Here is a 16,688-nt window from a genome sequence, read left to right on the forward strand (position 1 = left end):
GTGAAAGTATTGGAAACGGAAATAGATAATGAAAGATAAATATGTAGAGTTTCAAAATACTTTTTGCATTCTGTCCCAAATGACGAATTATTTACGCCAACAATTTTTTGTTTTCTTTCAAGAAGGTTTTTGCTACCTTTCAAAAATGGTCTTCTCGAATACTGGTCACCCACTGACAGTTGAGGAAATGAAAAAAAAAAAAAGGTAATGATTAGTTTTCAAGGGGTGGTTGGAAATACAGTTGAAGTGTTGGGAGAGTTGTTGCCACTTTCATTCTCTTCGTATCCATTAAATCTGTCACTATTGAGGAGTTGATTGTTCAGATACGGTATCTACCAGGTATATTTAAAATGACCCAGTTGACAAAACAAAAATAAAGTATTGTCAGCTTTTTTCATATATTCTTGTTTTTTAGTGGTTTCTGTGAGTGAAAGTAATTTATTTCAACTATATCAGATTCTCATGTTTCAAATAAACCCGCTAAAACATCACTTTCATGAATTCACAATTAAATAACACAAAAAACTGCAAATAAATAAACACAACCTATGTTTGACATTCAGTTGTTGAAATAACGGTTTGGTGTTGGGATAAATCTCCAGTAATATTCATTATTACACCAACGGTTCCAAACAGTGCATCACAAGTTTTATTACGTTGTTGCATTGAGGTAGTACGTTATAAATTAAATATTTTGCTAGCGATTTCAGTTCTCAAGGCTTATGTCAAATCCCATTCGTTTGTTATCAAGTCCATGGAAGCTACTTAATATTTTAATATATGAAGCATGTGCACGAAATCACTGAATTTTCTAGTATATTCACGAAAACACAATGGTAGTGAGCGGTCGCTTTAACTGTCTTCCACCCTCGACTGAAACCCTTGTTTTGAACTGTTTTTCTTTTTCAAACTTCTTGCCTTTAAAAAAAAAAAGAGTATAACTAGCAAACTGATAAGCAAAAAACTGTTATATAATTGCATACACACAAAAACTTTGACAAATTAACAACAGAAAATAAGTAATGCTACATATAGGATACCCATCTTTGGTACGGTATCAAGTCAAACGGGTGCAGTTTGACTTGAAGCCACTATTTTATTAAGTATTAGGAGACGCACCGCAGAATAATACTCTGAGAGGCGCGCTGGTCAAATGGCCTGACTAAAGAAACAACGAACATACATATGAAAGAAGAAGAAATATCTTGTGGCAACGTGGCAACGCTGTGAAGAGTCGAAGTTCTCGTGCAGCGTGCAAAGGGGAGACATAAGTCCAACGTTTCGAGGTGTTTGGTGTTGTGGTTATGTTTTTGAAATAAAATTTCATTTATAAATATAAGTTAGTGAGAGCTAGGCTCTTTTAAGCGAAAAATGTTGGTTCTGTTCGAAACTCCAGCTGGATATGCGATATTCAAGGTACTTTGTTACCAATAAATTACAAAATAACTCTTAACCTAAATTTTACCATGCTTTCAGCTTTTGGATGAGAAGAGACTCAAAGAATCCGACAACTTATATAAGGCATTTGAAAGTCCCGAATCGGCAGGAAATATGTAAGTTCATTTGAAGCATTGGTTTTATTTACAATATTGCGATAATTCATGTATATGAATAATCATCAGTATGGACATAGAATTAAATCTTCAAGTGGAAACACAAGACTATTATAACATAAATTGCAAATTGAATTTTTTTTCAGTATTATTACTCAGATTCCAATCCCTATTTTCATTTTTGGACTTTTTGTAGTTCGCTCAGTTTTTTTATTCACTGCTTTTTGAATCAGCATTTTCTGTATTTTAACAATATATTGAGTTGTGTAAAATTTGAAAAATCTGGAAAGGTGTTTGCGCTTGATCTATGGATTTTTTTGCGTTAATAATAATATCTCTGCATTACTTAATCAATAAATCCAGCTTTGAAGGATATAGTAATTAATTTGTAAATACACTCTTTTATATTCCATAATCCAACTTCTGTATTTGGCAATGTAAATATTCGTGAGTAAGGAATTTTAGACAGCCATTCCTAATTTGAGGTTAATATTAATTACAATATAAAATGTACTTACTATGAAATACCTGGAGTTTATTAGTCGTGGAAACATTAAATTGTCGAACAGTAGTATCACATTATCAACTGGCCTCAAAATCTTAGAAATTGTCGACAAATAATTGAACAAGATATCTGCAGATGATAATCTTGATCTATTTACTTTGACCGCTTCTGCCGCCAGTAGGAAATTTAAATTGGTTACAAGCTTTTGCCTGTTTGAAATATACCTTCAGAATAAGAAAGTTGTGAAAATTGTAAAATAGTAATTTGTGAAGTAATACAAGAAGTAAACAGCAACCCTGATTTGAACTGGTGATTAGACACTAATTCCAACTTAGGAAAAACAAGGAATCAAAAAAGTTCATGTATTTTCATTGACAGCTTCTTTTTTTTCTTGAAAAAAGTGTATATTACTTCTTTTATTCAATTAACCAATACAGTTTGATAACACAATATGTGTATACAGTACATCTTATTAAAAATTATTTTTCAGTGTCAAACTCAAGCATTTTGAAAAATTTATTGATACAACAGAAGCATTAGCAGCAACTACAGCAGCAGTAGAAGGAAAAATTTCAAAGAGCTTGAAGAAAGTACTCAAGAAACATGTAGATACAGACTTACAAGAGCAACTCCTTGTAGCAGATGCAAAACTGGGATCAGCAATTAAAGAAAAATTCAGTGTGCAATGTCTCTCGAATAATGCGGTTCAGGAATTGATGAGATGCATCCGTTCCCAGCTTGACAGCCTTATATCAGGCTTGCCAAAGAAGGAGATGACAGCAATGGCTCTGGGTTTAGCTCACTCTTTGTCTAGGTACAAGTTAAAATTCTCACCCGATAAAGTTGACACAATGATTGTGCAAGCTGTGTCTTTGTTGGATGATTTAGATAAAGAAATAAACAATTACATTATGAGATGCCGGGAGTGGTACGGATGGCATTTTCCTGAACTAGGAAAGATTATTACAGATAACCTTGTATTCGCAAAAACTGTCAAGATCATAGGTACCAGAGAAAACACATCAACGTCAGACTTGTCTGATATTCTTCCGGAGGATATAGAGGAGAAAGTAAAAGAGGCCGCTGAGATTTCTATGGGAACCGAAATTTCCGAAGAAGATATCATAAATATCCAAAATTTGTGTGACCAAGTGATCGATATCATGAACTACCGAACACAGTTGTTCGACTACTTGAAAGCTAGAATGATTGCCATGGCTCCAAATCTAACCGTTCTTGTTGGTGAGCTGGTAGGTGCAAGGCTGATTTCTCATGCTGGATCTTTGATAAATTTAGCAAAGCAACCTGCTTCTACCATTCAAATACTCGGTGCGGAAAAAGCTCTCTTTAGAGCGTTGAAGACGAAAAAGGATACCCCCAAGTATGGTCTCATCTATCATGCTCAACTGGTGGGTCAGAGTAGCACAAGAAACAAGGGAAAAATGTCTAGAATGTTGGCCGCAAAGGCCGCTCTAGCTACTAGAGTTGATGCCTTAGGAGAGGATAGTATTTGCTCTTTAGGTAAGATAGTCGATAGTAAATTTTTGTTATAATTTTTTGCAGGCAGGAGAATGACATTTTGTTGACCCAGTAAGTTACTGTAAATTCATATGAATAGAATCGATAATATTTCAGATTTTTGTTGTTGTATCTTCAACGGTATTTTTGAAATATACTGAATATCATGAGTTATACTTAATCTCAATATTTTGATTAATCACATTTGGACCACAAATGAGTTTCAATAATTATTCATTTTCACACGCTTGGTTTAAAACTTTTAAGGGATCTTCTTCATAATAATAAATATCATTTATTGGTGAATACCAAAAGGCCATCGACCGAAGTCCTTCAGCCAATGTACAATTTTTAAACATTTGCAATGATTTTTACATATGCTTACATAATAGATTTGAGGTACATTATAGTTCTGACAAAAAAAATATAAATTATGAGAGTGATTTGATGTTTTCCCAAATAGTTTTTTCCAGGTATTTGAATTTGGATGGTTGTCCTTCAGCTCTTTCCCTACATAATGCCTGTAGGGTCTCACAAGCTAGTTTCATTTTTGGCAAAGCAGTTTCCTAGGTCTGATAGTCTCTCCTTTATAGGTTTCACTTTTGTAGTTCTATAAAGCAGTGCATTTGAGGGATTGTTTAATATGTTCTGAGGGTGACAAATTTTGGTAATACTCAGTGTAGATGTTTCAGCTGTTTGGAGATTTTTTAATGTAGGATTACGATAACGAGAAGTGGACGACAGATCATTTTATATTAGTTGAAGTTTTAGTGTTGATTCCTCTTTTTTTAAATGTCAGACTCCGAAAGTGTTTTCCTCTACTGATGCATTTCTTTTTTAATCATTTTTGTATGGCTGTTCAGGTTGATTTTGTGGTCAATGTTCCCCAAGTATTTTACTGATTGCCTGCTTATTACCATTTTGTTGTTGATGTTTATTGATGGTAGTATCTCTGAAGGGTTGTAATGAAAAATGATGAATTGTGATTTTTCCGGGTTTGGTCTCGATCTCCATTTTTCGAACGTTCAGTCGACAAGATTTTGCAGTTCCTCTATTGTGAGTGCTAGCGTGTGGTTGTGTAAAACTAAGGCACTGACATCTGCATACTGTAAGATGTAAAAGTTTTCATTAAATTCATTCTTGTCTTCCAAGTTGTGATTGTATATCATTGCAGTATATATTATAGAGAATTTGAGATAACGGAGAGCCTTGTGGAACTCCTTGTTGAGGAGCAAATTTTTTGGAGAATGAATTTCTGACTCTGACGCTGATGGTTCTGTTCTCAAAATATTGTTTTGTTATACAGAGAAGATGGATAGGGGTGTTAAATTCGTGAAGTTTATATAACATTCCTTCATACCAAACCCTATCAAAAGCTTTATTGATATACAGAGTGTAGGTTGGTCATGCGTGCGCTGTCTGTACGTTAGATGTTACAATTACTATAGGATGGGTTTTATTTCAATTTTCTCTAAAACCAAATTGTTACATTGGTATATCGATATGTTCACTGAGATACATTTTTGATGATTTTCTCTAAAGTTTTTTCCTAACACTGGAAGAAGAGTAATATGTCTGTAGTTGCAGGTCTGTGAATGGTCTGTATTGAGCTTCGAAAGGTCCACAATTTTATAGTTCCCAAATTATTTCATCTATTTCAATACCTTTAAATATCTTGTGTTGAAATGAACTGATATTACTTGAAGTCCATTTTAGAAAATTATAAACAATACAAGAAAAACATTAATTCTGAGGCAGATTAATATCTGGAGAATGAAACCTGTTTTGACACTTGATGAAAAAATTTAAAATTTTTAACAAGTGATAAATATTGATAAAAATTATAGAAAGTCTTTAGGAAATGTGTTTACTGTCCGGAGGCACTTATCATTTTATTTTATCTATCAGTCCTTCTCCGTGACACAAGTCGGAATAATAGTTGATCTATATATATTTTCAGTTATAGTACAAGTCAACAATTTTTTTCAGGGGTGGAACATAAAGCCAAATTGGAAGCTAGGTTGAGGATACTAGAAGAAGGAAATATCCGAAGGATCAGTGGCACAGGTAAAGCGAAAGCCAAGTTCGAGAAGTATCATGGTATCAGTGAAATCAAACAATATCCCGATGCCGCTGATTCCACACTCCCTTCTGTTGGTAAACGGAAGAGGGAACCAGAAGAGGTCAAGGAGGAAATCAATGACGAAATCAATGACAGCATAGTAGAAGAAGGATCCATCAAAAAGAAAAAGAAGAAGAAGAAGGCTGAGAAGGTAGAAGATGAAGAACAAGGTACATCAGAGGTAAAATTGGAAGGTGAGAGCGAAAAGTTTTATCAATTCAATGAAGTTATCTTCAATGTGAAACTATTACACAAACGAATACAGTTGAATTCCTACACGAAGGTTATGAAAAATTTAATGTTGAATAAAAATTGAACATGTTACTAACTTTTCTTCTGTTATTTATAGAATCTGAAGAACCTCCCAAGAAGAAGAAGAAAAAAATGAAACAAGAAATTGAGGATGTAGAACAAGTAGAGGAAGAAACACTTGAGACTCCTAAGAAAAAGAAGAAGGTTAAACAAGAAATTAATGAATCCCAGGAGGAAACGCCGGCAAAAGAGCAAGCAGAAGGTCTTGGATCAGAGAAAAAAAAGAAAAAGAAGAAGAAGAAGCACACAGATAACGAAATGGAATAAATCAGATTTCACAAAAATATAATTTCCACCATTTGATAATGTGTTTTTCAAGGGAAACATTAAAATATATTTTTGTGTCTCTTGATGGTTTTCCTTCATACTTTACGGTAAACATTTTATAAAGATAGTTTCATAAATATGACTTTTAAATATTGATAGAAAATTTTTTTCTATAAAATGTGTTGAAGTGCTCGACAATTTTATTTAGATTTTAAGAATAGGATTATAGCTGAAATTTGTTAATATTTTGTTATATCAAATTGATTATACAGTAACTATGATATTAGTTTTGATTACCTGAAAACCTGTTTGAAAATCTCAAATTGAACACACTATTTGCTTAGAAATAAATATTTGCTGTAGCTGGAAAAAATTGTGTGAGTTTTAGAATGTTCATTTATATGATTTACCATTCTGAACCGTCAAACCGTGTACAGTTATATTTTTCTTAAAACGATTATTTCAATATGTTCATTTTTTATCGACAATATGATTTGAATGAACGTGTAAACTTTTATGTTTTTGTTTCAACATAACATTGTGGTGACCAGGATTTCTAGAAAAAATTATATGGACTGATGAGGTCATAACCGGTTCATTCAACGGACATAATTCACATCACTTTAGTGACACACATTGCAAAATGATACTGTTGTTTATGTACATTTTTACAAATAAAACTTGAATGGCAAATATTTTTTGCTTTCATCCAATCCAAGCTAATATTTCTTTGAAAACTGTATTGAAGAGAGATACATAAGTAAATATCAAGATATTTTACAAGACACAAACGTGAAAGTTCTGCACAGTTTATCACTTGCGAAAGTTGAGAATTCACCATGATGGTGCCCCTCTCCACTTCCCAACAAAAGTGTTTGAACCATTTTTATGGCCACCTCGTTCGCCAGATCTGTCTATGCCCGACTCTTATTTGGGGAACTATAAGCAGAATTACACGAAGTTTTATTTTGGGATGCTTTGAATGTGTCTAATTTGAAAGATGAAGTTTGGAACAGTCTCTCAAGTAATTTTGTCACATTTTCTTCCATTAGGTAAAACAGTAATTCAACTGTTGAAAATATGCTTAATTGAATTCTTTTCTGTTATGTTAAGCAATTCAAAACCTTCACGATTATTTTCACATCATATTCTTTTGTGCCATGAAATGAAATTCAATCTCTTGGTTACGTTCGATTAGGGATTTTGTGCGATTACATATTGTGTATGGTGAAAATAACCAAAGATGGTTGACAAAAAAATTTTGTTAATTCCGATTTAAAACTAGGATTTTTCATAAACTCCATCTCTGAATTTAAAATTTTGTTGAATTTAAAAGACTCTAAATTAAATGTTTTTTTCAAAATCATTTGTGGATCTACATAGTTATCCAGTAAAAAATTGAAAAAAACACACACACACTCTCCTACACATCAGCATACCGTGTAAAATGTCCAGATATTTTGACATTTGGCAAATCACTGACATACACTAAAAAGAAGAGCGGACCCAGTATAGAGCCTTGAGGCACGCCAGTCTTCATGTACGCTTTTTTAGAGAGTATTGTTATGTTTACTATTTGACTTCGACTTGATAGGTGGGAATCACAACATTAAAGAGCACTAATCTACTTCAGACGATTCAGTATGTTGAAATGAAATTTATTTTGATTGAAGATATATAATAATTTACAAATTCGAATTTATGACCTCTCTTTTGAATAAAGCAACATTTTTCTAATAATCATAATTTTTAATTTCATTTTATAAGTGACAAAACATTTATTTATAGATAAAAATTCATGTAGGAATGCCAAGTGTTCGCCTTACAATTTTTTCTGCTATTCTATCAAATTCTTCCCGGTTTTCTCTCCACATTTTTGCTGCATCTACATTTGCTCCACTTTCATCATTTGGTTCTGAAAAACGTCAGTTCAATATGGGTATACTATTGTGATGTTAATTTTCACTAAGAGGGAAACACTAACAGTAAATCAGGCAAATTAAATATTATTATATGTCAGGACAAATTATTTTCGAACATACTATAATATAGGTTCATTTTGATATATATAGTGTCCCGTACGGAGGTTTATTAACTTATTCATCAGGGGTCGGATTCACGCTGTTTTCGAAAAATATTCTCCAGAAAAACCTATTAACATCTAAAGCTAGTCTACTAAAATGTGCGTATGGGGATAACGAATTACAAATGATTTCTGTAGGTTATTCTTTGTCTTTTTATATTTTGAAAAAATGTTTGCTTGTACAAATAATTGTATTATTAGTTTTGAAATAAGAGTTCAGGCCACTGGGGTTTTATAAGGTTTTGTTTGAACTTATTTTACTACAGTTATAAAACAAATCCTGGCTTCATGGAAAAATTGAAATTCACGTTATTCTATATACAAACATTTCAGTGTTCGAGTTCTTACCTATTATTTGCAATACAAATTTTGATACATCAATAAGTTGTTAATTCAGGTGATCTAGTTGTTTAAACTGCGATTATTAATACATTGACTTGAATTCAAAAAGAAACAATACAATATATAGGGAATGTTGAAAAATCCTAATACTAGTAGCACAGACATCTATTATATCTGATAGAACACCCTCTAAAAGTTCGGGGATACTTCCAAATGAATATTACACTTGGTGTATTGCATTTACTAACATACATCGTATCAATTATCATTATAGAACATTGAAAATCAAAGATATATCAATAAATACCATAATAATTACCTGCTAACATACTGACAACAGAAAGGAGTATTTTTTCTACACTTTGTACTGGTGACCATCTCTCAGCACTGGACTCATATCCCATTGGATCATCTCCTGGAGCATGCAAAATGGAAATGCAGACTCTTCCATCAGAATAAACTGAAAATAATTCAATTATAGGTTGTTTATTCCAATGAAAAAAGAAGATTTGTATAATTGAATATGCTCGGCAATGTTTCTTGGTAAACGTTACTGGCTTAGACTTCCATTGTCTAAAGAAGTTTAGAAATTATTCGAAATCTGCGAGAAACAAACTGTATCAAAAATATTGAAAATGACAAAAATACCAGAAATGAATGAGTCTGATGAGTTATCAGCCAAATATGGATGTGGATACTAACAATCCAAACGTACTGAAGCCGCTTAATCCATTTAATCCCTGCATTTTTTTACCTCTTATTTTATAAATACATTTATTGTTTGTAAATTATTGTCACTAACTGTTTCACCCATTCAATATCTCATTAATAATACAATAATTTAGTTGTATAACATTAACATTCTTATTATTTTTTCTTCTTTTTTGTTTCTTGTATTTTCATTACTTTCAATATTTCAAATATTTTTTCTCATAAATTTCCAAATACTTTTCTTGGACAATGGAAACTCGAACCTCTAATATTCACCATATCAAAGTTGCCGTTTGATGCGGCAATGCTTTATTTATTATAGCTGTTTGTAAGTATAACTATTTGAAATGAATAAAATTATTGATAGATTATTTATTCCAAATGTTTAATAACTTATTTCAGAATACTCACTATTTGGATGGAACATCTCACAAGTGAATTGCATCTTAGGAGGACTTAAAGGATAGTCCGGAGGAAAAACTAATTTAGCAGGAAACACACCACCTTCAAAACAAGTGCCTTCCGGGCCACTAAAATGAAACATTAATGAATGTAACTTTTAATATGATTTGTAAATTATGCTGACACAACAAGTTATTACTTTTTGCAAGACCTAATTAGAACACTAGTAAGAAGGAATAACTTGTAACTGCAGATGGATTTTCATCATTATTTTTATGATAATACAATTTTAAAGTTTCACTAGTTCGGACTTCCATTGTCTATTATATAAAATGATTTGAAATCCCTGAAACAAGTAAAAAAGAATAAATTAAAAAAGAATAGTTGAAAATAACAATTATATTAAGCAACAATAAACCTGAAATGAAATGATAGTAAAATAACCTACAAGTAAAAATATAATAATTGAATAAATAAAAATTAAAGGAATGCAAAAAGAAAATAATAAAAATAAAAAAGTGTAGAGATTCCAAGTCACGTTAGTTCACGACGTTTCGATTGTTGGTATCTACAATCGTCTTCGGGTGATGACTGGACTGATTCCTCTGAGAGATGACTAATTTATAGGTCGTTGAAATACTTTCACTTTCTCTACTTTCCATTTTCCGCTTCACTGATTCCGTGAGAGATGACCGATTTGGCGGGAGTTGGTCATTTCTCGTTTGATGATGGGTTTCCATATGTTTCGTATATCTACGCTGGCCTGGCTGAATACGTTGTTGGACAACATATATGCGGCTTCCTTAAATTTTCTCCTGAACCAATGTTCCTCTCTGTGCAAGATCTCAGCTTGGGACCACTCGATGTTGTGTTGATGGGTCCAAACATGGTCTGCTATTCCTGATTTGCTTGTTTCTCCTCGCTGTGTGTGCTTCTTGTGCTCGGCAATGCGAATATTCAATGGCCTCTTAGTTTCACCAATATAGGATTTTCCGCACTCACAGGGTATCCGGTAAATGCAATTCTTGGAATCGCAGTCTGCGTTTGGGGGCCTGGTTTTTGTGAGGCTGCTACGGATAGTGTTACCGGATCTAAAACAGGTTCTAATGTTGTACTTGGAACCAATTCTTCTTATCCTCTCCGATAATCCTCTGATGTAGGGAAGTGCAAGCACTGGTTGTGACGGCTTCTCTTCCTTGCGGGGCTCCTGCTGTCTTTTGGCCAAAGTCTTTTCTACCATCGCTTTGGAGTATCCATTCCGCTGAAGATCACTTTTGATGATGTCTAGTTCCTTCTCGAGACCTTCCTTTGTATTACAAAGCCCAAAAGCACGGTCTAATAGAGTCTTGATGATTCCTCTTTTCGTCGATTGATGGTGGTTGGATTCGTGGTTCAGATACTGTCCCGTATGAGTGGGTTTTCGGTATACAGATGGTATACGGTATACGAAGAAATAAGAAGAGAGACATTGGAAGATGATCATGGACCAATCTTTGCCAAGATTGAAAGGACGTGCTTGAAGATCCGCCAAGATATGGAGAATACCCACAACAGAAAGTGGGGGAAGTTAGTGAAGAAACAATGCCCAAATACAGACCGAAAACAGGACAACTATGAAGCCACCAACGTCATCAACATGAGTTCCCGCCCGCTCACGGGAATAGAGGAATCCTTGTTGAGGAAAGGCCTGAATTTTGCCATTACGCCAACATCTGTGCCCACTTTGGAGATAATCACTGCAGTGGAATCCACCAGTTCCCTCATTGACCAGACCGAGGCAGAAGAGTTCAGATGGAAAATTAGAGAACAGTTGGATCGAGAACCAGTTCCAACATCTAACATCAGCAAGGAAGAACGTAGAGCTCTGAACGGCCTACGTAGAGACAACACCATTAAGATCCTACCTGCAGATAAAGGAAACGCTACTGTGGTAATGGATACCGTTCTCTACGAACAGAAGATCGAAGAGGTTCTGCAGAAGGGACGATACACAAAGATCGTACGGGACCCAACTGCATCAATCGAAAGGAAGTTGTACCAGATTTTGAAAAAACACCAAGTCTATTTTTCGGACAAGGAAAGATCATGCCTAACACCGCACCACAGTAAGCCCCCTCACTTGTATGGTCTACCCAAAATCCACAAGAAGGACGTTCCGCTTAGACCGATCATCAGCTCCAGAGATTCGGCTACTCAAAACTTGTCTAGATTTTTACTTCCCTTAATACAACCATTACAAGGGAAAACATCGTCTTTTGTGAAGAATTCAAGACATTTTGTCGAACTACTAGGGTCAATTGAAGTCACACAGGAAGATCAACTAATTAGTTTCGACGTGGAAAGCCTTTACACCAACGTTCCGGTCGAAGAAGCACTCCAAATCATACAGAGAAAGCTATCCGAAGACGGGAACCTGAAAGAGAGAACGAATCTACCTATAGAAGTAATTATGGAATTACTAGGATGCTGTGTACGAAACTGTTATTTCCAACTGAAGGACGAATTCTTTACACAAGATGAGGGACTGCCAATGGGATCGCCACTTTCACCAGTCATAGCCAACATATATATGGAGTGGTTTGAAACTCTGGCCATTGAAGAAGCCCACAAGAAACCTCGAGTCTGGTTGAGATATGTTGACGACACCTTCATAATATGGAACCATGGGAATACTGAACTAGACGCCTTTCTGAAACACATCAACAGCGTGAGACCTTCCATCACTTTCACAATGGAGAAGGAAATCCACAATGAATTGCCATTCTTAGACGTTTTGGTGAAGAGGACCGACACTAAGTGGGAAACATCTGTATACCGAAAACCCACTCATACGGGACAGTATCTGAACCACGAATCCAACCACCATCAATCGACGAAAAGAGGAATCATCAAGACTCTATTAGACCGTGCTTTTGGGCTTTGTAATACAAAGGAAGGTCTCGAGAAGGAACTAGACATCATCAAAAGTGATCTTCAGCGGAATGGATACTCCAAAGCGATGGTAGAAAAGACTTTGGCCAAAAGACAGCAGGAGCCCCGCAAGGAAGAGAAGCCGTCACAACCAGTGCTTGCACTTCCCTACATCAGAGGATTATCGGAGAGGATAAGAAGAATTGGTTCCAAGTACAACATTAGAACCTGTTTTAGATCCGGTAACACTATCCGTAGCAGCCTCACAAAAACCAGGCCCCCAAACGCAGACTGCGATTCCAAGAATTGCATTTACCGGATACCCTGTGAGTGCGGAAAATCCTATATTGGTGAAACTAAGAGGCCATTGAATATTCGCATTGCCGAGCACAAGAAGCACACACAGCGAGGAGAAACCAGCAAATCAGGAATAGCAGACCATGTTTGGACCCATCAACACAACATCGAGTGGTCCCAAGCTGAGATCTTGCACAGAGAGGAACATTGGTTCAGGAGAAAATTTAAGGAAGCCGCATATATGTTGTCCAACAACGTATTCAGCCAGGCCAGCGTAGATATACGAAACATATGGAAACCCATCATCAAACGAGAAATGACCAACTCCCGCCAAATCGGTCATCTCTCACGGAATCAGTGAAGCGGAAAATGGAAAGTAGAGAAAGTGAAAGTATTTCAACGACCTATAAATTAGTCATCTCTCAGAGGAATCAGTCCAGTCATCACCCGAAGACGATTGTAGATACCAACAATCGAAACGTCGTGAACTAACGTGACTTGGAATCTCTACACTTTTTTATTTTTATTATTTTCTTTTTGCATTCCTTTAATTTTTATTTATTCAATTATTATATTTTTACTTGTAGGTTATTTTACTATCATTTCATTTCAGGTTTATTGTTGCTTAATATAATTGTTATTTTCAACTATTCTTTTTTAATTTATTCTTTTTTACTTGTTTCAGGGATTTCAAATCATTTTATATAATAGACAATGGAAGTCCGAACTAGTGAAATTCATCACGAAACATTGTCAATCACCTTCAAACAAACAATTTTAAAGTATCCATTTTAGGAGGAAATAATTAGTTGAAAAGATTCATCCTGTACCCTTGAAAAAGGTAATAAAAAATTGTAATGTTTCTGAAATGTTGATAAAAAATTTAAAAAAGTGTTATTCGAATGGAGAGATGAAAGTTTTGTGAAGAACAGACTGATATATACTGTCTCTTCAAACAATACAGAGAATTTTCATTTTTCACAAAAAATATTAATTTATTCATCAATTTCTCTTTTGTCCCCTTCAAAGTAGTCCCTCTCAGATATAATACACTTGTGCCAACATTTATTCCAACCCTCGAAGTAGTACTGATATGTCCTTGAGCTCTCTCAGCGATTTGGTTTTTATATCTTCAATCCTCACAAAATGCCGTCCTTTCACGGGTCTCTTGAATCTTGGGAACAGAAAAAACTCGCAGGGGGACAAATCTGGTGAATATGATGGCTGAGGAATGATTGCAGTGTTGTTTTTGGCCAAAAAATTACGAACATGCAATGTTGCCCAATAAAATGTCTTTCTAGTATTGTGTGTTTAATTGACCACGTTTTGAGACCTTGTCCATGTCTCTGGTTACAGGTTGAACATGCTCATCAAGAGCCACACAACTAATTCTTCTCGAGGTGGATTCATGCACCAGTCACCTTGTAAATTGCAAGTCCTGAGTAATGTTTGTAAGCAGTTGGATGATCGATTTTCAATGGCAACATTCATGCACCAGTCATAAGTTTTAGGTTCAACACTGGTGCATTAATCCACCTTCATTCACTAACCAGTTGTGCATAAGTCCATTACTTCAACCTTCTATAAAACAATTTTTAATGAAATATCTATTTTCATACGTTATGAGTGCTTCCCATTCAAAGAAATTCTCTTCATTTATAGGGCCAGCGATGATTCCTTCTGGAGGATTCAATGTCAATTCTGAAAAGAGTCCAGTTTGAATATAAAAATACATCATTTTGATTACTATGGTTTACGTCTGTATTCAGCCATAAGCCTTCGCAGAGCAGATCCAGCCATAACTGTGTGATTTTTTCTTAGATTATCACTTCAAAAATTACATTGAAATGAACTATCACTAGTTAAGTTCATTGCAAATTATACAAAAATATTTTAAATTGATCACGATAATTGACAACTGACAATAGAATAACAGGTGTTTCATTGTTGGCAACACTCAAATTTGACATCATATTGAGAAAAAACTTATATATTTTCAATAAAGTGAATGAAAAACTTTTAATTTTACTGCGTTCAATGGAATAATTCAATATTATGGTCATATAACATCTAAATCCAGAGCGCGTGAAGTTGTTATTGTTCACACTATATCAATGAGTACTTCAACTAAAAATAAATGCATTGGTAGTTAACATTGTTGCGTATTGTACTGTAGTAAAAAACACAAAAAAATGGTGAATTGCCATTTCACAGATTACCAGGAGGTGAAATATTGAGCCTTTTTCCTGAGAATAGTACAGCAAACGTGTCACGAGAGGCAGCACTAATAGTAGGGACAAACAATAATAAACTATTCATATGTAAAACAATGTTATTTACGTAATATTAATTTATTATTTAAAAATATAAATATGATATAAAGAATTATTTTGTGCTAGTAAAATGCCAACAAAGCATTGCTGTTTTGCGAATTGTACGTCGGATAATCGATATCCGGAAGACAACGTGTTTTTATACCATTTATAAAACCTCATAATAATGAGGTTAGATGTAAGAAATTGATACACGCTTCGAGGAGAGAGGATTTAACAGAAAAATAAATAAAAATTCATATGTATGTTCTAAACATGAAATGAATAGTACATTTTTCATAGTTAATTACCATTGATCAGAATGAGATATAACCTCAACCGTTTATCAAATTATATTCATTTATTATATTCAATTGAATTTATTTCATTACCATCTATATTTGATTCATATTTCACTCGGAAATAAATCTGAAATTCATAATTACTTTGAATTTTTTGGGAAAGAAAGTTTTTGGCTTTCTACTACTCCATCTGATACAAAAAAATGGATGAGAGAATCTTCCAAAGAAAGGAAGGATTAATCAATTTGAAAATAAGTAACTCTATACATGGATGTGTAGATCATGCAAAGAAGTAACTTTCAGACACAAACTGAAAGTCCTCCTGAAACAGCTACTTTCATATAAACATTGAATTACACGAAAGAAAAAATTCTTTCAAAACAAATACTTCTATATGAACACTGAATTATACAGAAGATACTTTTCTCTATTCAGTTTGTATATCGAACATTCGTGGAGGAATAAGAATCAGATATCATTCACATGAGTTCTACTTTGAATGAATGGTAATAAATTGTACTCACATGGAACACTGTCACCCTAACTGGTATACACGTGTTTCGCCTTAAGACACTTGCATGATTTACTCATCCATGTATAGAGTTTACTTATTTTCAAATTGATTAATCCTTCCTTTCTTTGGAAGATTCTCTCATCCATTTTTTTGTATCAGATGGAGTAGTAGAAAGCCAAAAACTTTCTTTCCCAAAAAATTAATCACTCCTAAAAATATAACCCTTTCAAATCATATTTTGAATTTCTTTCATTACAGTTTGAATCTACGGCTACTCTTTTACTAGAGTCTGTATGCTAACCTATCTATTAATTCACTTTTTTTCCAGTTACTTTTGAATTACGGCATGCAAGCCAACGTTTTAATGTTACAACATTGTTGTTATCTTTTACAGTTGCAAATTTTAGTTTTGCTCCAGGGACATCTTCTGTTGAAAACATTCTTTTTTAATGAACCTTTTTTGTGAAGAACGAAAAATCACTCACCAGCAGCGCTAGTAGTTCGGTAGGGACAAACACTGCATAATCCTCATATAAAC

At 34.1% G+C, this 16,688-nt stretch overlaps 2 protein-coding genes across 2 annotated transcripts; one reads left to right on the forward strand and one right to left on the reverse strand.

The window, feature by feature from the left end:
• Positions 1–1,226: 1,226 nt before the first annotated feature.
• Positions 1,227–6,558, forward strand: nop5 (nop5 ribonucleoprotein). The gene is made up of 5 exons (XM_023167098.2): positions 1,227–1,416; positions 1,477–1,553; positions 2,549–3,579; positions 5,566–5,892; positions 6,048–6,558. The coding sequence occupies exons 1-5, from the start codon at positions 1,372–1,374 to the stop codon at positions 6,275–6,277; spliced, it is 1,710 nt and encodes a 569-aa protein (XP_023022866.2). The 5' UTR covers positions 1,227–1,371; the 3' UTR covers positions 6,278–6,558.
• Positions 6,559–8,005: 1,447 nt separating this feature from the next.
• Positions 8,006–14,953, reverse strand: Ubc7 (Ubiquitin conjugating enzyme 7). The gene is made up of 5 exons (XM_023167106.2): positions 14,780–14,953; positions 14,642–14,723; positions 9,825–9,943; positions 9,022–9,162; positions 8,006–8,192 (listed from the first exon to the last, which is right to left on the reverse strand). The coding sequence occupies exons 1-5, from the start codon at positions 14,820–14,822 to the stop codon at positions 8,074–8,076; spliced, it is 504 nt and encodes a 167-aa protein (XP_023022874.1). The 5' UTR covers positions 14,823–14,953; the 3' UTR covers positions 8,006–8,073.
• Positions 14,954–16,688: the final 1,735 nt, after the last annotated feature.

The sequence above is a fragment of the Leptinotarsa decemlineata genome, unplaced genomic scaffold (assembly GCF_025532065.1).
Source record: "Leptinotarsa decemlineata unplaced genomic scaffold, Ldec_3_MD MMD2_tig00003736_RagTag_RagTag, whole genome shotgun sequence".
Taxonomy (NCBI): Eukaryota; Metazoa; Arthropoda; class Insecta; order Coleoptera; family Chrysomelidae; genus Leptinotarsa; species Leptinotarsa decemlineata.